We start from the raw sequence: 24,363 nt of genomic DNA, 5'->3' as shown, positions 1-24,363 counted from the left end.
GGGACAAGTACACAGGGTCAGGGTGGACACAACTGTAAGGAGAAAACAGAGCTAACAACAACACACCATTTGCATGCCCTCGGTTCTTCTCCTGGCGGCGACTTCATTATCCGGGTGTGCTTCCGCTACTGCCCCCCCTGAGGCGCCCGGCCTGTGGTTGAAATTGTGGTTTGAAATGCACGCATCAATGCTGATTCTTTCTAAGCTCGAAATATAAAACTGGCATTGCAGTTCCCTTTAAATGCTCTAGAAACGCAGTTGACTTATCCAGTTATGGAGAATCAATGTGTCTCTTAGCTGGTGAAGAATTGAGAGCAGAGATTTACTCCTCCTGCATCCCCCACCATTTTAGAGAAGTCACATGCACAAATTAAATAAATAGCATAAGACAAGTTACAGAACACACGGCCATTTAGACCATCTATCCCTTTTCAATAGAAAATTGAACAAAGGAGCCATTCCATCTGTTTCTTGAATCCGGAGTAGCAGCTTCTGCAATGTGGCTGGGTACAGTAGCTTGTTTCACACTCCCACAGCTGTTTATATACTGTAAAGAGTGTATCCTCTTCTTGGCTTTAAATACAGTTCCACGTAGTTCCCATTTGTGTATCTGGTTTGAGTTTCACAGTTTAATTAATCATAGATGAGGAGAACAATGAAAATAAGAAAAGAGACAAGTGGGCAACATGATCTTTAAGATATCAACCTTGTATATGGGTCACATAATCTCTATCCATTTCAACTTTTTTTTTTTTACCATGGAAATTTAGAGTGGTTAATGTATGTTTTTGTTATTCGGAGTATATCAAACCAGCCTTTTCCAATTATATTTGTTGTGTCTTTTTCCAATAACAGAAGATATACAAATGTTTTAGATGTTTCTGCATCTTTTGTTAAGATGTAAAAATAAAAGGAATTCTGTGTCATACAAACCCTTTGAACAGCCTGACAGATTTTAAACAGATTTAGATTTTTTTTAATTCCCAGTGCAACCAAAGGTTTGCAAATTTAGTTGAAGCAATGTTTTTTTCCCATTATTTTTTCAATATAGTCCTCCATGAACAAGGGTAAAGTTTACTCAAAGACTAAATTACTTTTAAGAGTCTTGAGGCAACTGCTCAGCAGATGTCACTGATTGTGAAATCTCTTTCATTTTTTGTGTTACTTTACCCTGCAATGTAGATAAAAAATAATAAACCCTAATCCAACGTGATGGTTTGAGAAAATATGCATTAAACATTTCTGTGAAAGTCATTACCAGATGTCTTGCAGTAGACCAAAGCCGGGAGAATTCAACCTGAAAATAATAGATTGGGCGAAGTCTGATAAAAAGGCAATGTTAAGGCCAATGTTAGAGGCTCATGCCTAATGATAAGCAGCAATTGTCTCCTTTAATTGTGCTACCTGGATAGATGGTGTTAGAAGGAAACAGATTTTCAATTTGCTCCCTGTTTAAGGAGATCGGTTTCAATAAGATAGAGAGCGTTACTGAATCATCCCAGTAGGCTATTTACTTTTCTCTGTATTTAGAGTATTATTCTTTACGGTTTCCATCCATTACCCATGTTGTGCACTGAGCTGATTACGGATTCAAGGGAAGGTCTATCAATTTATCATGATTACGCTTTCTTACATTTGAAGACATTTTTAATAAAGGTACATTCTCCTGTCAGTTTTAGTTAAAGCAAAAATTAGTTCATAAACTACCTGCCTCCACTTTGGGTTTATGTATGCAGGCTATAGATACCACTCAATGGTTTTTAAATGACAGTGAAGTGATAAGACAAGGACAATCGTATTATGAAAGGACTGAACAATTTTACAAGTTACTAGAAAGAACAGAAAACTGGATTTTGAACTTACAACAGTTTACATCATAGAATTATTACAAATTTAATACATTGTTTTTTTGCTTATACGTACCACGTTAGTGTGTACTTACAGTAATATAGCATTGCTAATATCTATCAAATCAGAGCCAACATCACAAAGAACTGGACTTCAGCCAAAGGTCTTTGATGGAGCACAGGCATTAACTGGGGCAGTCAGTTAATGATACTATAACTGTAAAACATTTTAACAAACAGATGACTTAGGGTGCTGTAGAGAAAAAGAAAATAAATTACTGAGCTCTTTTGCTGAATCAGTTACTTTTTTTCTATCAAGTTCACGTCTGGTCTCTCATTTTGTCCCACTAAGGAAGTTTATAAAGCCTAAAAATAGTTGAATTAAAGGTAAAATTGAACATACATATTAATTATATTATTAATATAATAAGTATATTATTATTAAATAATAGGTACAATGAGAGGTCAGCTCTCCTAAAAAGCTCAGATGGTAGTTATTCCATTTTTTTTATTTAAATATTCTGAACTCACAAAAAGTTAGTTAACAGAGGCCTATGCTTGCTACAGTACATGGATTTTGATATGTAGGTTCCTATGCTGCTTTTTTTAGGCAGATAGTCCATTTCAGTCCTCAAAATAAAATAAATCCACTGTATAGAGTAGAAAAATAGTGTACAGTTTGAAATGTAGTATGAATTCCATCAACACAGAATAGTGATATTTCCCTCAAGGAGTTATTTGGCAATTTCATTACAATCAGGAAACTGACATGATCCTAATCTTAGCTGAAATTCTTGGTAATGGCAGTGGCTCCAAGTAAGTGCTGACTCAGCAGAATCCATAGTGTTTGTATTCACACACTCCTCAGAAATGTATATTCATATAGACATATATTGTGCTTTTTTGTGCATTGCAACTCCGGGACATAAACAAATCATGGGGCGCATGATCCTCCTAAGTGTTCGCTGCCTCAGGTATCTGATATGCAACTGCAAAAAGGAAATCCCCTACCTTATTCAACTGTTTGCTCCTGCAATATTCTGACATTATCTATTACATTATCTATTACTAGATGAACTATTGGGTAGCCAATCAATTTAATTAGTAATAGTACAGGTAAGTGCCCTTAATTACAAGTATATAAATCATCAAGACTAGAAATACATAAAAGAAAACATAAGAATGTAGAATAAACCACACATATATTGTATAAGGGTGCTACAGGAATGATACCCCCCCCCATACAAAAATTGTTTTTTTTTTACTTACTCTGTAGCATCATTTTAAGTCCCATGCTTTTATTAGGACCCCTTGTTTCTTCCTGTTCTAATCAAGCGAGGGAAAAAAACATTCATACCATTTATATTACTCACATGTTACATAAACAACAATTTAAAGTAATTCAATAAAGTGAATTTCTAAAATTGCAAAGAACTGTCACTCAGCAGGTTTTGTTAATGGCTTCCACGGCAACAAATTTCTTGAAATCTTTTCAAGAAGACCATTGTCTACATCTTGAATCGTAAATTATAGGTTATGTCCCTAGATTTTTAGATGAAAGCAAGCCTTTTCTGCAAGTAATAAGTTATGATACTTAGCTTATCTGTATTATTTAACTCCCAGTAGAATAGAACAGGTGTCATTAAGATAAGATTTAATTATATCATAACAGAAAATAGAATTCAATTCAGGTGCTAGTTTACACAATACTTAATTTCAAAATGCAATTTAACAAACTCCTTAAAATCTGTAACAGACAAAGAGCACAATCAAATCTTTTGATTAACTGTAATACAGCACAATGTTGGCTGTCAATCAACATACATGGATAGAAATAGGGAACAATTTACTTCATGTCAAATATTTGAGCTGTTATAGAAAGTATAGTAGAAATGACATACAGTACATGCAGTTGCATTATCTAGAAGACATTTGAGCCAAACACAGTTACTACCCTATTGAAACTTGCATTCAATTGGTGTTGTAAATTTGCTGTCAGTTTATTCACATACAGGTAATTGAAATGTTGTCAAAAAAGCCTTAGGATTGCCTTGAAATAAAATAATATTGTGATTAAAGTGATTACTACAGTACGTAAAGTTTCTCCTAGAGTTCTTCCGTGTCTGCTAGTTTTTGTTCCAACTGAGCATTTAATCACTTTTGCTGATTACTGCCTTTAAGTGATCTGTCTGTTGGACTGGACATTTTTTCTGTGCTCATTCCATGGTTTAAAAAAAACATAATTTGGGCACAATATTTCCAATTACTTCAGCACAAGAATTTACTTAACTTTTTCTGACTAAAGAGCTTTTAATAGGTGTTGAGCAGTCAGCTGGTGATGAGCAGACACAGGTGGGAATGGCACTGTATCCCACAGTGAGTCTGCATTTGTTCAGTCTGATTAGGAAAAAGTGGTTATATTTCACCTGGCACACCTGAATGAGGACAGTCCTTAAAATCACTGATTAACACAGGGGTCATCAACTCACATATTAGCATGGGGTTCACAATTTCAAGTCTCATTTCAAGAGCAAATTTTAAACAAAGGCTGCAAATTCAAAACGGAAACAAATTAGTTTGCGATTAAGACCTTAACAGGAGCAAAACCCCGCAGGGCTACTCCAGGACCACTGACACAAAGAATTGGAAGAAAACTGCTTTATTTTTCTCAGAATGCATCTGTGGGCCAGCAGCCATAGTTGCTTCTATGCAATACCCGACTGTTTTCAGTGCTTACATGTCCTGAGTGTAATCTCTAATTTTTCCAAGCCGTTCACAATCACCTGACTTACAGTATATTATATGTGCATATTTTATTGCTCTGCAGACAGGTGTACTTGTGCATCTATCCTCCTTTGTTCAAGTATCTCTAATATTGTTCTTCTGTTCTTCGGTGATTTTACCCACAATACACAGTAAACCTTCAAATAGCCCAATCTCTGGATATTTTGCTAAAAAAATATGTAGGCCGTTTGTGCTGGTGTCATGTAAAAAAATACTGTACTGATGGATTCCTAAATCATCCATTTGCATGGTGCACCCATTTCCTTTTCCTGTTATTTTCCAATATGCCAGTGTTAGATCAATGTAGGTGTTGGTTCTGTACTTACTTTTGTGTTGTGACACAATCATCATAAGTTTGAATTCAAACACAACCCAGTGACAGTCAATCTCTTTTATCTTGCTTTTGGTTTGAAATCTCGATTCGGGTGCTATTGTTTTCTTTAATTGTTCTTTTCTGACTTAGTATAACTTGGACGACTTCTGATCATTGGAAACGTTATAAAATATTCACATGATGAGTTCTCAAGTGTGTTTTGGTGCAACTATGAAAAACTTATGAAAGACTGAACATAAACCATGCTTTATGTTTTTGTGCTTATTTCCAGTGCTGATTGTTGCATTTTTAACAAACAATGAAGAATTTGTCAGTGACCATAGTTTAGCAATACATTCAGGCATGTGTCTTACTTTATATTAAGAGCAGCAAGGTGATAGAAGTAATTATTGTGACTTTTTTTCTTACTGCTGACTGAAAGTAATCTTTTTTAATTAACCTCTTTATACCATACAGTATCTATGGATATCTATGAATATTTTGCTGATCATGTCTAACGATGTACTGTATGAGAGATTCTTTGCAGGCTAATGTGCAAGTTGATGCTTTTATTCTCTTTTGTTTAAATAGTGTTTCAATTCTCTCTTTCTCTTGCATTATGCATATAAAGTAGATAAGGAGGAAGCAACTGCATGTTGTGAGACATTACTCGCTATCGTTTTATAAGATTCAGTTCACTTCAGAAAGAGTAGGCAGAACTTCTGGAATTGATTATTCCACCTCCAAATTTCACCCTACACCTGCTTTCCGTCTGTTACCTAATAACTTTGTGATTCATTTCAATTGGATTGTTTTCATTTTGCATACATTTCTTCTTAAAGAAACTAGCTTGGATTTTGAGCAGAACACATTATTAAACCATAAATCAATGCTGGGGCCAATGTTGTACAGTATATTTATATAGCATTGTAATTTAGATTGAACCTGTGTTACCTTAATGATGGATCACAGTTCTATTATTCTCTTTTAGTCGCTATAAGTGGTAGATATGGGCTCTATTTTTTAATTTACTCTTACTGCTATTAGTCTCTCCTTTGTAGGGTGATGGAAGAACCATTATGCCATGAAATATTGTGGTTTTACCCTTTGCAATTGTAGTGATAGACCCCATTTAATAAGGTTGCTCTGGGAAACCGAGCACATAAAAACTCATGTGGACTGTAGAAGTGAAGTGAGGTTCAGGAGACTTTATTACTGCATTTCTATTCATGTCTAACAAGCGAAAGACTCTACAAAAGAATCCTCTCCTTCTATTACTAAGATCACCATCATATCCTTAACTGCATCCATCACAAGCACTACTAACACCATGCAAGGCAAGTTCTTCATACACAATAACACACCTACAGTAATTACCCCCTTAGACCTTAATGTTACAGCCACAGAGTCCTTTTATAAGAAATAATAAAAATCATCCAGCTCTTTTATGGATATTCCCGGTGTGACCTTGACCGGGGAGTTTATTTCAGATAGGTACTAATGTTTGTGAATTGCCAGGTATTTGCAGACCCATATTTATCACATCTGAATTTTTAAATGTAATCTCAAATAGTTTTTGTTGTTGAGCTTGAAGTAGTCCCTAAGGTCCATATAATCAATACCTTGGAGGAGTTGGAATGCTTGAATTAATTCTGCTCACAATCTTCGTTGTTCGTTACTTAAGATTCCTTTCAAGTCAGGAGTTATTCTGGTCCCTCTTTTATAAAGTCTTTCCTGAACTGCAACAACCTTTTTCTAACATGACAAGAAACCAACACACTGTTCTAAAGGAGGTCTTATGGGTGTATTGTATTTAATCATTGCTTCCTTCTAATTATAGTCTACTATTCACTAAAAAGTCTGATTTTAGGAGCACCTAAATGTATTCCCTGCATTTGGTTCTGGTCAGTGTCGAAGAACCAGGAGCACTACTGGTGCTATCTAACAGTGATTGAATCATTGCTCTCCTGTTTATTCTCACATGCAGAGACAGCATTTGTCCTGTCATAGTCCCTTCTACCACAAAAATTCTCTATCGGCAGACATCTTCTGTGTTTGGAGCTACGGTATATCCTATACATCTCAGAGGCAGTGGCCTTTGCTCTTCCTGACAGTTCTAATGTCTTTCCTAATGATGTTTCTGCTAGTCAGGCACACAGAATGATAACTATCTCAAAGTCACTTAGCTCATTAGTCTTTAACATCCTGAAATCATTCAGTAACTGTTTACTGTGTGCTACATATTTATATCATAGGTCACTTACTATAGCCGTATATCTCATTTTATTTGCATTGCCTCTAGACACAGGTGGAAGAATCAATTCTGTTTGAGAGGGGTGCCTAATACTATGGCCAGACAGTGTATTCTGTTGGCCTTTTGTGAATCTGGCCTCATTGTCTAATTAAGGACATTGACATTGATCTTAAAGTCCTGAAAAAGAACAGGTTAGAATAGACCATATTATAAGTGCAATTATTTGAAGAGCCTCAATTTAAGCTCTCACATTACCAATTAATGAACAAGCTCTATTTAGTACATAAAGTCTTGTGCAACAACAGCAGGTCAATAGCAAAGATCCATGTATTAATTTATGTGAAAACCCAAGAACAGGATATTGTTTCTACATTTAATGTGTGCTACATTTTCCAAATATGAATAGTACTAAGGCATCACCAAAAAAGTTCTTAAGGAATGGTTGAAAAATCTTGTAATATTCATGTTCTTAGTAAAAAGCATATTATGAATGCAAGACAGCTAATTAAACCCATGATAAAGCACAGTACATTTCACACTGCTGGAAGTCAGAAATATGTTTACAATATTATTGTTCTTCGGCTTTATTCAGCAGGGTGCATACCTATCAATTTGTGGTGCATTGGACTGTTTGGTTGAAAGCAGCTTCTAAACTGTTTATAAACATCTTGAAAATAGGTTTCTTCATTTTAAGGTTGATTAGACTGTGTTCCCCCTCTTACTCTCTGTGTTCCTATGTTCAATGTGTGCATCAGAGTGTTACCTGCTTGTCATAATCAATAAACTAAAAAACAGAAACAAAAGTCAGGGAAATGTCCTTATTACAAAACTGCAGGCTGTGCTCACCCTCTAGAGTGTTCATCACAATCAAAATCATGTTTTTTCATCAGAAAAACACAATTGGAGAGTATTTTGATGAGGTTTTCTTGTTGTAATCACATGAAAGAATGACAGTATCATCTTAATTCTTTAAGATATGTCCCACAAACTAAAGATATTAAATACATTAATATTAGTAGGTTTTATTTTTAGGGTGCAATTGAGTAGAGTTTTTAGTATGTGCTGAAAACTATAAATCAATCTATAAAAGTCCATGTAGAGTGGTTTCATATCCTCCTAGGATCTAGAGTAAAACAGGAAGCTTTAAAATAACCTTGTGACTGTTATTGTCTTATTAAAAGTTTTTGCACAATATTTTTGATATCCACAATATAGGATAAAAAGCCTCCTCTTTTATCTGCAGAAATCTGCAGAGATACTGTATATAAATGTAGTTAAAACGTCTTTTTCCCCACTTCAAAAATGGATCTTGCTTCCTTGAGTTTGCACCAGTGGCTTACATAACTCTTGACAAAACTATTTTTGATATTTTAGTAGATCTTTGCTGTAATATTAATGCAGACATGGTAATATTTGTATCTTATTTTTAATACTGTTATTTAAATGCAATGTCAGTAGCACATTGTAAGAGTACACGAAGGGGCTTCTTTTCCACATCTTGGGATGTTTTCCACAACACTTTCCCCTTCTTCCACTCCTTTTTCTGTATCTCCACTGCTGTTCTGTTGTACCGTATATAACATCACTTTATCAGGCTCACTGATCTCGATGTGTACTGTAGCTAAACCCAAGCCTGTCAGTGGTGATGCCTTCAAAACTGTACTGCTCTGAGCTATTCTCTGCTTTTTCAAAAATTCCTATAATCATCTCTGTATCCCTTTGGGGCCATATATGGAAGCAAAATGACTAAATCCCCTCTCGACTCTTTTGAGCAGTTCTTTTTGCCTTCATAATGACAGAGACACCTCTACAGCTTGTGGAACAAGTCTTGTTGTGGAGGATAAAGGACATTTCAGGATTATACATTCGTTAGAATATTGAGAACACAAGCACTGCTCAAAACCTTTGTGTTCTTAATTAGTTTTCCTAGGGGAAGGGGACTGTAAGCTTTAGGTATCTGGAGGTTTCTTCTCTTTAGACATCTTTTTTGTTATTTCATTTCTTTTGCACCTCACGTTTTTGAATATATTTTTAAATTTTGTGGGTTGCTGTTTTTATATCTCTTTCCGGAGGTCGAAAAACATGTCTGTGCTTTGCCTACAATATTACTTTTTTCGTTGTATGCAGGATTAATCCTATTAAGTGCTGCTTTAGCCATTTTGTTTTGTGTTTTAGACAGAAAAATACATAATTGCTATTACTTGTATGTACAACGTGTTTCTAATTTTACTTAGTCTGTTTCAGGTGGTATAGGTTGGAAACTAATGTACAGTATGAATAGTAATAAAATTTAACCAGTAGCACATACTGTACAGTCAGGTCAGGGCTTTGTTTTTAGTAATACTAATTGATATACTCCTCAATAGGAAACCAGTTATGAAGGCTTTGCTTGACATTAACAGGAAATAAGTACAGGGATGGAAGAAGTCACAATGGAGTTTGGTGTACTTTTTGAATAAGTTTATTATGGAACACCCCCCAGAGAATAAAACAAAGACATAAACGCATTCTGCCTAATTCTGAAGAACATATTGTCAGGTATTCTTTTATACATAAAGTTGTCCAAACTTATAGGGCTGGGCAGGGAACGATGCATCAGGAAGAATTAGTTGTTTCGGACACCAGAATGATAAGTTCAACAAAGTGAATGTCCAGTTGTCAGACATTACCCAGGGGCCCTGGTCAGTCTAAATAAAGATCCATACCTGACCAACCAAACATGTGGATTTCCTGCCTTCTTAAACATGAATGGAAGAAGATGAAGTCTAGTCTAATACATAAGTATCACCAATGTCAGGACTTGGGAGTAGTGTTGTTACTTTTGTGGGTTAATCTTCTTATATTCCATTCAGTGGTTACCAATGGATGCCACTGCAACTGGAGTATAACAGACACAATTAGCCATGGAATACATACAGTAGATACTTATACAGTATATAATATATATGATTGTGTATAATTTAATAAGCCTTTAATAGATCAAATGTAACCCAAAATAAAGATAAAGAATGCCACACATGCCGACCACACAAATTTGAAATACAGTACATTGCAGACTAACCTTTAATATACTTTTGCATATGTTTACAAATGTTGCATTAATTTACTTTAATAAATGATAGAGAACAAAAAATCCTGATGACCTTCCTTGCCTTTGGTATCAGTGGTTATCATCTATCTATGATTTTGGCTGCCATAATTTTAAAGTAGAATACTTATTTTTATTAAAAGCATCACATAACTATAGATTTCCCTCAGCAGCTGAAGACTGTAAGCTAATACTTCATTAAATACTTCATTTATACTTCATACAGGTATTACTGTATAAGCACTTAACAAAGCAGGTCTTCAGGGCTTCATGGTATTCTAACTTTTGCAGTTAAGGAAACAAAAGATATTATTCATACACTAAAAAAGCAATTGTATCGCAAAACGAAGGCAAGGCAAGGCTAATACCTGCTGTCTGAGAAATTTCCAACATCCATCCATAAACAGTGGTGCCAGTACTGAATGAAATAATTATAGACCAATAACTCTTAATTCCATTACATGCAAGGTCATGGAAAAGATAATTAGAACTTCAACAGAGGATCATCTTTTATGGTAGTAAGATTCTACAGGATAAGAAAAAACAGGTCTTGCTTAACTAAGGCATTAGTGTACTTTGAGCAATCCACAGCAGTGGCAAACACACTGGATATCAAAATGTCCCGAAACTAAAATGTTTAGAAAATAATGCACCAAGCATGCCGAAAGACATTAACATTGTTTCAAAAATGACAATTACACTTTAGTAGTAGTTTGGTTTCCTATATACAAGCATCATTGTTGGAGACAATTTCGAAAACAATCTTTGATGAAATACTGTACAATTAAATACATTAAACACTGGCACTGCCCTTTTATCAGAGCAGTGTTAGTTCAAAATGCAAAATCCAGCCAACCCCCCCCCCCCCCCAGATCCCAGATGGCTAAGTGTTCTCGAAACAAAAGTGCCCAAGTAAAGGAAGACATTTTAACAAAAAGCTGTCGTTTTGATACTGCTATGTTTCAGATAACCATAAAAAATGGAGACCATTTTCTAAATCAAGAAATAAAGGTACTTTGACTGCATTTCCAGAGATCGTGTTATTTCATTATTCCATGGTACACCATTAGGAAGACTGTGTAAGCCTTAAATCAATACCAGGGAGCTGAGGTAGACTGGGATGCTTCGGTGGCCAAAAGGAGATGATGTTACTGTTTACCTATCTGCTGTAAAAAATGTTGCAACCAGAGCCCCTGTGCAGGTACTGTGTGTGGGCCCGTCTACTATAAACCCACTAAAAACATTATTTTTTTCAGCAGATACAGTCCATTGAAAATGCTACAGTTGACGATGTGTATCTCAAAGACACTGCAAAGTCAGAATACATGATCATAATGTATCTCAGATGTACAGGAATAAATCACCAGTAAACCAACAAGCAACCACATGATACAGTTGTTGAAGTTACAATAACTACCATAATCACAACAGCCATCTGAATAAATATTCGTTTTCATTCAGTATTAAAAGGAAAGGCCCTTTGGCCTTTCAAAATTGTGCTTTCACCCTGCATAATCTTGTGAAGATTTCCAGTGCTTATTCTGAAAAACTAACATGAATATTTACTTGCCCAAGTAAGAAATAAAACGGATGTGCACCAAAGGCACAATTTAATTCCAGCTTTTTGCAGCTCTCCCTTGGTGGGAGTCTAAACCTTTTGAAAATGCCAAAGATCAATGCCACACTCTGACTCAATAGCACCACTGGGAGCATCAGCAACCTTTTGAAAAATCCCACCCCATCAAAGTGTTAATGTGCTTCATGGGGTAAAACCATTGAAACAAGCCATTTGCGTTATATTCCATTTGGGCATATATTCCATTGAAAAACATTATCAGTGTTCAGTCTCAACCAATTCCTCCTCCTTATTTCATTTTTTTTTTTTTGCTTTGATCTATCAGCATGAGCTGTATACCCCAGTCCTCCAAGCACTGGTTTTTCACAAGCATCATTCATAAAAATAAACCAGACAATCAATGCAAAGGTGATTGCCTGTTCTCTTTCAATTTATTCAAATAAATGGAATTGTTTTTTTGTTATTGTTTTGATATCACCAGAAAACAAAGACTATGATGCATACCTGTCTTACACCAAAGTGGACCCTGAACAATGGGGTCAAGAAACTAGAGAAGAGGAACGCTTTGCTCTTGAAATCCTGCCTGATGTCCTGGAAAAGCACTATGGGTATAAACTCTTCATTCCTGAAAGGGATTTGATTCCAACTGGAAGTAAGTACACTATGTGTTTGTGTGGGTATGATGTGTTGAGATTCATTCCTCTTTAATGTTTCTCCAGTATGTGCCACCAACTCATGCAGCATATTTAAAAGCTAAACAGAACTTTGTTTTATTTTTGGAGAAAAGTGTAACTCAAAGAGCCTTGAAATTAAATAAACAATTTTTTGTAGAACACCAAAGCAGATGGCTTTTTATGCCTTATACAGTATACTATGCTAACAACGCTCATTTGTAGCCAAGTAATGTGCCAGACAAATGGGTAATGTCCAACCCTTTGCATTCCTACAGAAATATCAATTATTTTGAATACTGAAACAGTATACATATTATTTTGTGTAATTTCTACTTAAAGTTGCTCAAAAGCTATTCTTTACATGTTTGTTGATATTGATTTTCTCAAAGAGCCTTTGAGTATAAGAATCATTCTAGTTTTTTCAAAAATAAAATTTAAGCTTACTTGTTCAGAATTCACTTTGTAAATTGCCATCACTACATCGTTATATTGTCTCTGTCCTTAGATGTGGTTTATATTGTGTAAAATATGCCTTTATTCCACAGTATTGGCATTTTGAATATTGGTATCCATGAATTTTACAAATAAAGCATGTATAATTCATTGCAAGTCAAGCTGTCCATGTCTTCACCTGACAACATCAGATCCTTTTTTAAGTTTACCTACAAAGTGCAGTTCAGATTCTTTTTATTACCATAATGGGCTTAAAACAGGTAAGAGCATGCAATCTTAAGAAAACCATGTAACGTGTTACAATATACTATAGGTACAATTGTTATTTTTAAAAGAAAACTGAGATATATATTTAAAAAACAAATGCATAGCATGCATCTTACATGTGGAAGAATGTGTTATCCTACAGTATGTGCTTCAGATGATGAGTAAACCATTATCATCACCTATTGTACATATAGTAGTCAGACCAGCAGTTTTATGTTGAGTAGCAGTTCAATTAAAGAGCTTCTTCTCTTGTGTTTATATACTGTACCTTAGTACTTGCTTAGCCTAAAATATATGTTTTTATGTATTATGAAGTTTATGAGCTGTAAACAAATCTCATATGTGAGTATACTGGTTTTTGTTGCCATCTTCAGCAAAATTGTCTTTGTAACACCCACCATGGAAAACTATGAGACTTGATGAAACACTAATTCCATTCACAACTGGATTCTGTTGCATTTTATCCAATAATAATAAACCCCTGTGTGAATTTTAGTTATTTCAGAATTCACATTAGAGAATGTCATGAACCAATTAGACTTGATCCCAAATCTTCTGTGAAGAGATCCAGCACTACTTCATCTTTTCTGTAACAACTATGCTTTACTGCAGCTGAAGCTTCGCTATCTTGTCTGCATTGTCTTATATTATGTTAACAAGGGTGCCCATTGCAGTGTAGCTGCTTAACTCTCCTTTCCCATAGTTATCTCGTGATTGTTTTTGTTATCATCCTTGCCTGTATGTAACCTTGCCTGTCTCTGCTTTGTCATGTTCTACACTGCTTTGCCTTTTTGCAAGTGAGTCACAGTACTTGCAATGTGACTTATCTGTGTGGTTTTCTGGGGACAGTTATTCTTAATGCGGGATGTGTGGCTACAACACCCCAAGTGGGAATAGTGTGTGAAGTCTTTATTCTAATAATGGGAAGAATGATTGGTTTACTTTTACAAACATTATAATTAGAATCCTTTCAAGAAATTTGTCGGAAATTTGATTTTTACTTTGAATGATATTGTTAGGATTCAGTTTACTTATATTCATTAAGTCTTCTGTGTATTCATGTCTCACTTCCAGAGACAGCTGAATGTACAAAGTGGTGCTTACACTAAAACGGTAATCAGATATTGATTATATTATGCAATGATCTCAGTCTTCCAATAATCGATCACATGAACTTGAGGTAAGCTACACACAATTAGCCAGTATGAAGAGTCGTAAGAGCTACTGTAGTCCGTCACATTTACCCATCAAATCTAATTGACTCATTGTCATCACTGACTTTTCTCTTTCCTCTCTACACATCACTAAGGCTACTTTTTGTAGTACAAAGTTCAGATTTATCAAAATAAAATATCAGAGCTGGCAAGAGCTAAATACAACAAATGACCTTCTCTCATCTGAATACTTTAACCATTATAACCATTACTGTAGCTTCAAACAAAATGACTAAGGCTGCCTTAGAACTGTGTTTCTGCATAAAGAAGAAAAAAACACAGAGTGAAGAGTAGGAGAATGCAAAATGTCTAAAACATTTGCAATGGGGTGAGTATTGAACCATAAAATATATTACTCATTATTTAGAACTATATTGTCTCCTCTGTAAAAGATCCCAGTCAGTTCTTAACTTACTGTATAATGTGTTAAATAAAGTGTTTTATCAGAATCACTTGCACAACCATCCTAAGCATAATGGAGCTGAGTTTTTCACGTCACATACTGTATTGAGGGTGTTAGTTCAGCAGGTAAACAAATTTACTAGCATACATGATAGAAGAAACATGAAATAAGTATGAACCTGACATTTCGATGTTTAATAAATTAAATTGTCCTTTTCAGAGTTTCAGAAAATAATGTGAAATACTGTAGATATGCTCAGACAAAGGAAAGAATGAAGGTAGATTTTATTACACTACATTTATTTACACTACATTTATCCAGATTCTAATTTCATTCATTTTGAATTCCAAAAATACAGCACGGTAGTTTAGAATACAATTGGATATTAAAACCGTATATTAATCTTTAGAACAGTTGTTGCAAATCATCCCACATTAAGCAATAAATTGGCAGGGCTGTGTGCTTGAGAGAGAGAAAAAGGAACAAGAAAAAGCATAGTTTATTTCAGTGTTATGTAAGTCCCCTTGCTATTTCTCTGATGCACTTCTGCAATCTTCTGATCATAGTTTGAATGTTAAAATATTTATGTTTAGGTTTCACCAATGATCATTACGAGGATCCAAGACTGCTTAGAGGTATTTTTTACCCAGCCTTTCTGACTGCCTGTGATAAAATTTTCACTTGTGTCAGCAACCGTAATGTGCTTTCCCAATAAACAGATAATTTGGGACCAATGTTCCCCACTGAGTTTAAAGCTGAACAGGGTCCTGAATTACGTGTTTGTAAACATAAGGTTCAATTACACGAACCAGGGGTATTTGACTTATTGTTTCAAAGTGATTCCTTTGTTGTTGGCATTCATATTCATCAGTTTTCTTTGTACAAAACCAAACAGCTCAGTAGTCTGCAGGGATGAAAAATAAGAAATAAAAAATTTGCTGCTTGAGAGTGCCCCCAAACTATGTAGTACAAGCTGCTGAAAAAGCTATGATTTCCGAGAACAAGGCATCTCATTTGAAGTATTCTTTGATTGAACAAAACAAAACAGAAGTGCTTTTAACCTGTTAAGGAAAAGGCATTTGCCTCTGTTCTCTATATTTCCGAAATGAAACAATCTCCAGAAGCCAATTTCTCAGGGCAAGACAGCTGGAAATAAAGCTGTGTTTGATGGTTGAACTCTCTTTTACCATCTCCACTAACATTGCTGTGATTAGTTTAGAAGCAAAACCAATTATAGCAATTTCAAGCAGAGGGCTTTAATAACTAAATGTTCAGCATTTTTGTATTGCTGGAGAAATAAAAAAAGATATATTTATCATTTTAATGTACCTTATAAGTACTTAAAGTAGTAAGTTTTGTAAAACTGACAAGGCAGCAATTAAACAATAAAGAATGATTTCATCTGAAGGCATATATATATATGGAATGTTTTTACATTGGAGCTCTGATCAACTAGCTTAAAGTAGCTTTTTATTCTATTTAAACTTTATTTCAGTTAGAATAGTTGGGGTTGGAATTTATCATTTCTTTGGCTATGTGAACATACTGTATATGTCTGTTTTTTTTTGGAATTATCTGTACCTCAGAATGAGCTTGTGACATAAAAGACAGAGCTGCACAAAACCATTGGTCACTAGAAACCACTACTAATTTAACTAGTTAGACTGTATGAAGAGTAACTATTGAGAATGTGTTGTTTTTTATTAGTATTTTACCAGACTAGTATCTAATTAGCATGTGTAGTTGCTCTTACTGTTGCTGTTATACAGTATATTTTAAGAATCAATGCATCATCTCTGATTTCAAACACCACAATAATACATTTTCTTGAAACACATTACTATTATATGGTATTGAATAGGGTGTTACAGAATGCAACTGACAGAAGTAACATTTCATTTTTATCACATATTGTAGTTCCTTCACTCTGCTTATCAGGGGCACACATTAGGTAGCTGTCTTACTGAGGTAAGCTTGGCTGTCTTTAGAAGTCTTTATAAGGTTTGTGACAAGGTATTAAAATATTAAAATATAAATTGTTCACAGCCTTGAGACATGTTCCAGGTACTAAGAAAAAAAAAACAGAAATTCCCATTATATCCAAGCTATTGTGGGTATGTTTACGATAGTTTAAAAAATTGAAACAGACTGTATTCTGTACCACTTTATTCTGCTAAGTACTGCATTTGTGAGTGCATGTCCACCTTGTCTTGTGTGACTTTAACCTTCAAACCTTACCGTTAAGTTATCTGCTTGAAAAATTATAAAGAAAAGCTTCAAGCTTTTCGTTCTTCCACCTTCTCCAAAACAATTTGAGCCAGCTTGAAGAGGTCAGGCGTTACTTCATCTTTTTTTATTTATCATTTCTTCGCAGCGTACATCGAAGACGTGGCCAGGTGCGTGGACCAGAGCAAGAGATTAATAATAGTGATGACCCCCAGCTATGTGGTGAGGAGAGGCTGGAGCATCTTCGAGCTGGAGACACGACTCCGCAACATGCTGGTCACGGGGGAAATCAAGGTCATTCTGATCGAATGCACTGAGCTCCGAGGGATAATGAACTACCAGGAGGTGGAGGCCCTCAAGCATACCATCAAGCTGCTGACTGTTATCAAGTGGCACGGACCGAAGTGCAACAAGCTCAATTCCAAGTTCTGGAAACACTTACAGTATGAAATGCCCTTTAAGAGAATAGAGCCCATCCTTGCACACGAGCAAGTGCTGGACGTGAGCGAGCAAGGGCCTTTCGGCGAACTCCAGACGGTGTCCGCCATCTCCATGGCGGCTGCCACCTCCACCGCTCTTGCCACAGCCCATCCAGACCTGCGCTCCACCTTCCACAACACCTACCACACCCAAATGCGGCAGAAACATTACTACCGCAGCTACGAATATGACGTACCTCCCACTGGCACCTTGCCCCCCCTTACCACATTGGGAAACCAGCATACCTACTGCAACATCCCTATGACACTCATTAACGGGCAGAGACCACAGTCCAAATCGCCCAGGGAACAGAATCTGGAGGAGGCTCATACAAACAGTGCAGTGCTGCCCCTGCTGCCGCGAGAGACCAGTATATCCAGCGTCATTTGGTGACAGCAAAGATAGGCGATCACTTGGTTTTCCCTGACGTTCATGGAAACTTGCAGCCTGGTGCTCAGAACTGGGACCTTGACTGCTGCTGTTGTACTTGCACCACAATCCACTGGAAAAAAAAATAAAAATACTAAAATAAAAAAAATCCACACACATGCACAGATCCACACACAGATAAAACACACACAAGGAAAACAGGGTCTTGTACATATATTTGCAATTTCTTTGTAGCATCGGTGTCTTCCTGTTTTTTTTCACATTTGTTGCCTCTATTATGCATTATTACTTTGTTTTACATATCATCCAAATCTAAATATTCCTAGTTTCGTTTGTTTTGTTTTATAATATGGAGATTGAACAGCAGGTTTGTGAGGTAGTAGAATGGACTGTTGTATTTTTATTTCCTGACTTACTGTAGTTTAGAGCCAGTTTGATTTTTTTTTTGTTAACATCTTTTTGATTGCCTGGACGAAGCTGTGTTTTACTCGAAGGAGCAACATCCTTTTTTGTTGGCGTATGTAGAGTGTGTATATCTAGTTTTAAGTGACTACTTTAAAAAATAGATTATGCAAAAGGTAAAGAAGCTTGAAAGTAATATTTCTTCCCGTATGAAAGAGCTTGAAAATGTGCTGGGGAGTGGTGCTAGAATTCATCTCCCTCCAGCTTGTTTTAACTGACGGTATATTTGAGCAACAGCTGTCTCAAAATCTTAATATTTTGTATTAAAAACAGCATTGCTGTTTAGGTTGATAGTAAAACTTCTCACCTAAAACTTCTGTAGATTATTTTAAAAAAAGTATATTTTTATAACAAATGCATTTGCTTGGAGAGTCATAATTATTCACACTTCATACAACACAAGTGAAATGAAAGATGATACATGCATTATACCAGTTTTGTGCATTTACTACTTTGCAACATGATTGCGAGATCGTTAAGCCAACAAAGTGGATTTTGAGTCCTTCACTAAATGTCCTCGTTCTAATTTAAGATAAAAAGTAAATATGTTTTGATGTTTTGGTCAAGTCCTTGAAATATCATTTCCTAAGAATGATTTTCACATGTTAAATCATGGTAGGGAAAAAGTAAATTTGTGTTTGAAAGACTTTTTTTAATCACCTATTGAGGTGTAATTTATGAGTATGCATAGCAACTAGATATGTGTTCTATATATAAAAAACACAATTCACACTCTGGAAAAAAATGATTATCTCTATAGAAACAGTCATTATTAGTTTCCTTAACCACTTTCACTGCACATTAAAATCCTTGACCTCAATTTAGTGCCTCCCTTTTAATCCACTTACAACTGCTCCTATCTGTACATTTTCAAACTGCCATGACTTTGTGATGTTCTTAGGCAGAGGTTTGCATTATCCAATCTCCCAGCTATGCACACCTGTCTGTTCTCTTTCACGGCTGAGTGTTCTTCATTCAACATTTTCAGGCAAGACTGGAGTGAACGTACATAATTTATCTCTAACTTGAAAAAGATGAGGGTGAATACAGCCCTCTGTTGATTTGGTTAATGCGTCTGTATTGTCAAGGCATGCTAAATGCTGAGTCATGTGTAGGAAACCAATCCCAAGTGAGATTTTAGGTGCTAAAATGCTTTTATCCCACGTAATGTAAGAAAAAAATAATCATAATGCAAAACTGGTACACCATCTTTAGATATTACATTGGGCTGCAGAAGACACCAGAGGAGCTTCTGAGCTCATCAGGCAAGATGTCAGTGTTTGTCGGTTCTATGCCGTGGTGGTAAGTAACAAAGAGCACTGAAGAGAGTACTGATGCCCAATGCACCTGTGAGACCAAGTCATGGACACATTACAATCAGCATACTCGGAGTGCTGCAAGTCCTTAAAATTCTTGAAATGCTCATAATAGTTCATATACAGTAGCCCTTCTGAAGGTGGTGAACCCTTTCTGAACATTTTCCTCTTTTTAAAGACCACAGTTCAACAAATTTCAACTGGTGTTCTATCCTAGTAATTGATCCAAAAAGTTATTCAAAATTCTCAACCCAATGAATACACCAGTTAAGAGGTTCCTGGAATTAAAACAGGCTTGTTACTCCCAGCTGGGGGTTCTAGGTAGCATAAAGAGGTTATGATTGATGACATTGGGGAAACATAAAACATTTATTATTATTTCTTCTGTTTTTTTCCCAAAATTGCTTTCATGTGTGTTCAGGCTGCTGGGTAAAGTTGATTGTATTTTTCACAGTGGTTGCTAAGATGCACTAAAATATACTAAATTCTATTTTGTATGTACAGGCAGAAAACACTCCTACTGTAGGTGTACTGTACCTGCGTAATACAGAGACACCAATTTTATTTTAACCAATTGTGTAAATATGAGAATGGAAATGATAAGAAGACAATCTAGCCACATTCATAAACCAATGTTTGCATTCTCTAGTTCAGTGGCAAATAGTTTTTTTTGTTATAATATACAGCACAGAATTATCCTAGGCACTTTGACTTTCACAATTCTGCAACTAAAGGATAAGGTTCTGTTTGTCTATCTTGTTTTTGTTTCTTTTTCTGTTCCTGCAATGTTAATTGAAAACAGAACTTAATAATAAAATCAAAAAAATTAATTCTTTTTTACTGGAATATTCATCCCATGTCACACTACTTGGAGCACCCACAGAACATTATATTTTGTTAATTCATCTTTTAAAACAAGAGATTCATGGTTCTAGACAATGCTGCTTAAACCTTATTTAAATTTTGAACAATGTAGCTGAAGGCAATACTTTGAATCTGTTAGTCTGTATATAAAGCAAATGAAAGGTGAAAGGCCATCTCTAGATATAAAGAACACTTTATTAAGAAACTTTATTATCAACCACTTCATATAAATTATCATTAATCCATACCTTGAAAATTGAGTCACAATTCATTTGGTAAAGGATGTAAACTACTACAAATAGTAAATATACCAAACATTACTTTTTGAGGTCTAATGGTTTTTTATAAATCTACACTTCTGGAACGGGTCCTGCATGTTCTGATTCTTCCAGTAAGTAGTCTGAAGTGCTGTTCAGGATGCTCTGCCTATGTCATACGGCATCAGACAGATGTCATTTTCAAATGGGGTATTTATGCCTTCTATTGCAATACTTTTATTCTTTGATGTCAAAATGTGAAAAAGGGTATACAACAATTATAAAAAGACTAAAGTGATTTTAATTTATTGCTTGTTTTTTTCACTGTACATGACAAGAGTCTCTTCCACTTTTTCCAGAAATTAAACAAAAGGTTTCTTCCCTTTCAGCTTTCCAACTTTTGGGGGGAAAAGAAAGAGGCTTAAGCTACTACAAAAGAAACACACTCACAGGGTAAGCAGTTAATTTATTGGGAGAAACATGACATCACTGGTATGTGACAAGAAATGTGTATTGTACCTTCAGTAGCACACCCTCATGCCCTGAATAATAAAATTGCCTTTCCACCTTTTCTGAACTGAGAAAGTACTGTACATTCCCTTTCAAAATCAGCTGCCATAAAGAAGCTGAGAGATGTGGACCTGTGCAGAGAGCAGTGTAGTCAGGATCTCCGGAGACAGTGGCATTTCCCTGCAAAGTTGTAGCCCTTGGCAGTACCTTACAGAAACTGTCTTCATAGTCCCAGCTGCATTGCATAATTTTAGGGTAAAAGTACAAGGAGATCTATATTAAAATGAACTGGGTTTCTTTCTCATTGACTACAAAAAACATTTGTCATTAGCTACTACTAAAGCATACCCTTATAATTCTTAAAAAGCCAGGTATAAATGTTATTTTCAGTGTGGTCTTGTTTGTTCAAGATTTGTTTTTCTTCTTAGATTCAGAATTCAGTGCAAATTTTCACCTCACAAAAAAGGTAGCAGAGTGGGAAATAAACTAATTCCCCGGTGCTCAGTTCAGACTGCATGTGTCGAAATTAATTATACTACATTGCAAAGGAAAAGGCTAATTTGCTTTCCTTTAATAAACTGTTTGTTAAAAAGAGGTTGATTACATGAAAAGACAATCCCTTTCCACTTACATTTATGAGCATGCGATGGATGTCATGCATATTTGATGCACGTCTCAGACGAAAACAAGCCACTTCAAGTGCATTGTTCTGCTCTCGTTTCCAAAATGAAAAAAAAACCTTTGCTTTGCCCATCTTCTATCCCCACAGAGCAAACACAGTTGGCCTGAATGGAATATGTCTTACCATAAAACAAATGATCATTTGTTTATATTTTAAAAATATTAATTATCCCAGACAATGCACTGCATTCTCAGAACTTCCACAGATTTGTTTTGTCTTACTCAGAATTTTGTTTGTAGAGAAAAAAAGAACTTTGTTATAAAGGACTATAACTTAATTTTAAACTATTTTTTTGCCCTAGGGAACAGTAATAAATCCCTAAATTAAGACTAGCACTAGGCCTCCAAGGATTGTGGTGACATTCCAGAAACCATAATGCAGGCATATTGAATTTTGAGTTGTTTGATCCTGAACATAAAGGCTCAACATACTGCTAAGCAATACTGACAGATTACCTCACTAGCATGTTTAATATTTTGGCAGAGAATGACCTATTGCTGATGATCAAGTATTAGCAGCACTAGAAGAATTCTAGACCTACGTATGAGGCAGAAGAAACATTTTCTGTCCCTCAGTACAGAAAAGAAAGGGGTACACATAAAAGGTGCTAAATATATGTATTGTTATTTTCAAACATATAAAAACTTAAACAACACAACATTTTATGGTTTATTCATACCATGTAGTTTGGATTTGTTACTTCACACCTTTGTAATCGACTGAATGTTCAATTTGAACAAATATTTTCATGAGGGTATCAGACTTGAAAAAACATTGCATATTTCTTTGAAAATGGCTGTGCCTTGTGTATTCTATCAGAGCATTGACATCAGTTAATGTATAATGAGGTGTTTTATTAAGGTTTTTGTGCCAAAGAAAATCATGCAAATTCCTGTCACAAATGTAGTACCATTGGATTTGCATTGGATACTTTTACAATCTATTAAATAAGTATATCTGTATATCTAATTAAATAACTGTTAAACTACATCAAGCATGGTAAAATCTCACTTCTAAGACCACTTTGCTTCAGCGTTTAAGAACAGAAGTAGGTAATTAAGCTAAATAACAATGGTTTGCCATTAAATTCAACGATATTGAGTCACTTTTGACAAGCTTGTCTCCATTCTGATCAATAACTAAACCAATCTACAGTATAATGCGAGACGTAATTGTTTCAGATAATATAGATCTTTCGCCTCTAAGGCACCATTCAAATTTTTTAATCCAGTTGATTACAGACTGCCAATTTGCACTGTGTACCTTTCTGAAAACTTTTCAACTAGGCGATTCAGTGATTCTCCAACCTCCATCCCCATAATAATAATTCGTTAATTACTTGAACCTAACATTTTCTGCAAGTACACTGAAACACCTCTGAGACCAACGTGGGCAGTTTCAGGGTCCCAACTCCAGTGAGTATATAATTGGTATTTCTTGTATAGGAGAGGACCACCTGCTGCCTGGTAAATATCCGCCTCAAACTCAGAAAAAAGAAATTCATATTACAGTATTTGTTTTTCTGACGCATCTTCATATGATGTGCCGAACTGTTTTTGACCTTTCATGCTCTGAAAAGAAATGAAATATGTAATTGCAGCTTTGCGAGTTGCTTCTTTGTTCTCAAAAACCAGGAGAGTTCCATCTTTACTTATAGGAGAACATACAGTATATCAAAAATATTGCCCATTTCCCTATACATTTCTCCCAGTTGTTTCCTTTAGGTTGTGGCCTTATTTTGTGTTTTATTTTGACAAAGACAGAAACACTGTAGATACCGTACCTCTGAAATGAAGCTACTATAAAAAATGACTTCCAGAAGTTGATATATACAGTACAGTAGTTCTGGTGGTGGTGTTGGATACTGAGCATAATTTATTTTGATCATTCATGTAAATTATATGAATTTTCATTTCTTGACAGTTCACATCACGCTCACTGCAATATAAAGGCTGTTTTGAAGCCAACATAAAAATACTTTTGCAAAGCTGTCAGAATTCAATATTCTGTACACTGTTCTTCATATTAAAGCATAGTACAGGGATGTCCAATGGTGGCTCTGGGAAGCCAGTGAGTTGGAGTGTTTTCATTGCACCTTAGCTTGTAACGCTGCTCTGTAGAGGTGAAAAGGATCCGATGCAGATGCAGGAGTCATAGGGAGGTAAGTAAACGTACAGAGCAAAACCAGGAACTGAGTCGTAGTCCGAAGGCATAAGGCAGGTCGAGATCCGGTAAAGGCGAACAATCCAAAATGTGAGACAGAATTGTGGTCGAAAAGAGAGCTGCAGGGTCAAATCCGAAAT

At 35.5% G+C, this 24,363-nt stretch overlaps 1 protein-coding gene across 3 annotated transcripts in view; it reads left to right on the top strand.

Moving 5' to 3' along the window:
- il1rapl1a (interleukin 1 receptor accessory protein-like 1a) overlaps window positions 1-21,106 on the top strand; it is a 514,328-nt gene extending 493,222 nt beyond the window's left edge. For 2 of the 3 annotated variants that reach the window (XM_015364040.2, XM_015364041.2), the window contains 3 exons: window positions 12,344-12,514; window positions 15,467-15,508; window positions 17,248-21,106. In XM_015364040.2, the coding sequence (XP_015219526.1) occupies window positions 12,344-12,514; window positions 15,467-15,508; window positions 17,248-17,972 (938 nt within the window). In that variant the 3' untranslated portion in view covers window positions 17,973-21,106. The remainder of the gene's footprint in view (window positions 1-12,343; window positions 12,515-15,466; window positions 15,509-17,247) is intronic. The other variant, XM_006639178.3, reaches the window with a different exon arrangement.
- Window positions 21,107-24,363: the final 3,257 nt, after the last annotated feature.

The sequence above is a fragment of the Lepisosteus oculatus genome, chromosome 15 (genome assembly GCF_040954835.1).
Source record: "Lepisosteus oculatus isolate fLepOcu1 chromosome 15, fLepOcu1.hap2, whole genome shotgun sequence".
Classification (NCBI taxonomy): Eukaryota; Metazoa; Chordata; class Actinopteri; order Semionotiformes; family Lepisosteidae; genus Lepisosteus; species Lepisosteus oculatus.
Note: the sequence above shows the minus strand (reverse complement) of the source record. Positions and strands in the feature narration are given on the sequence as shown.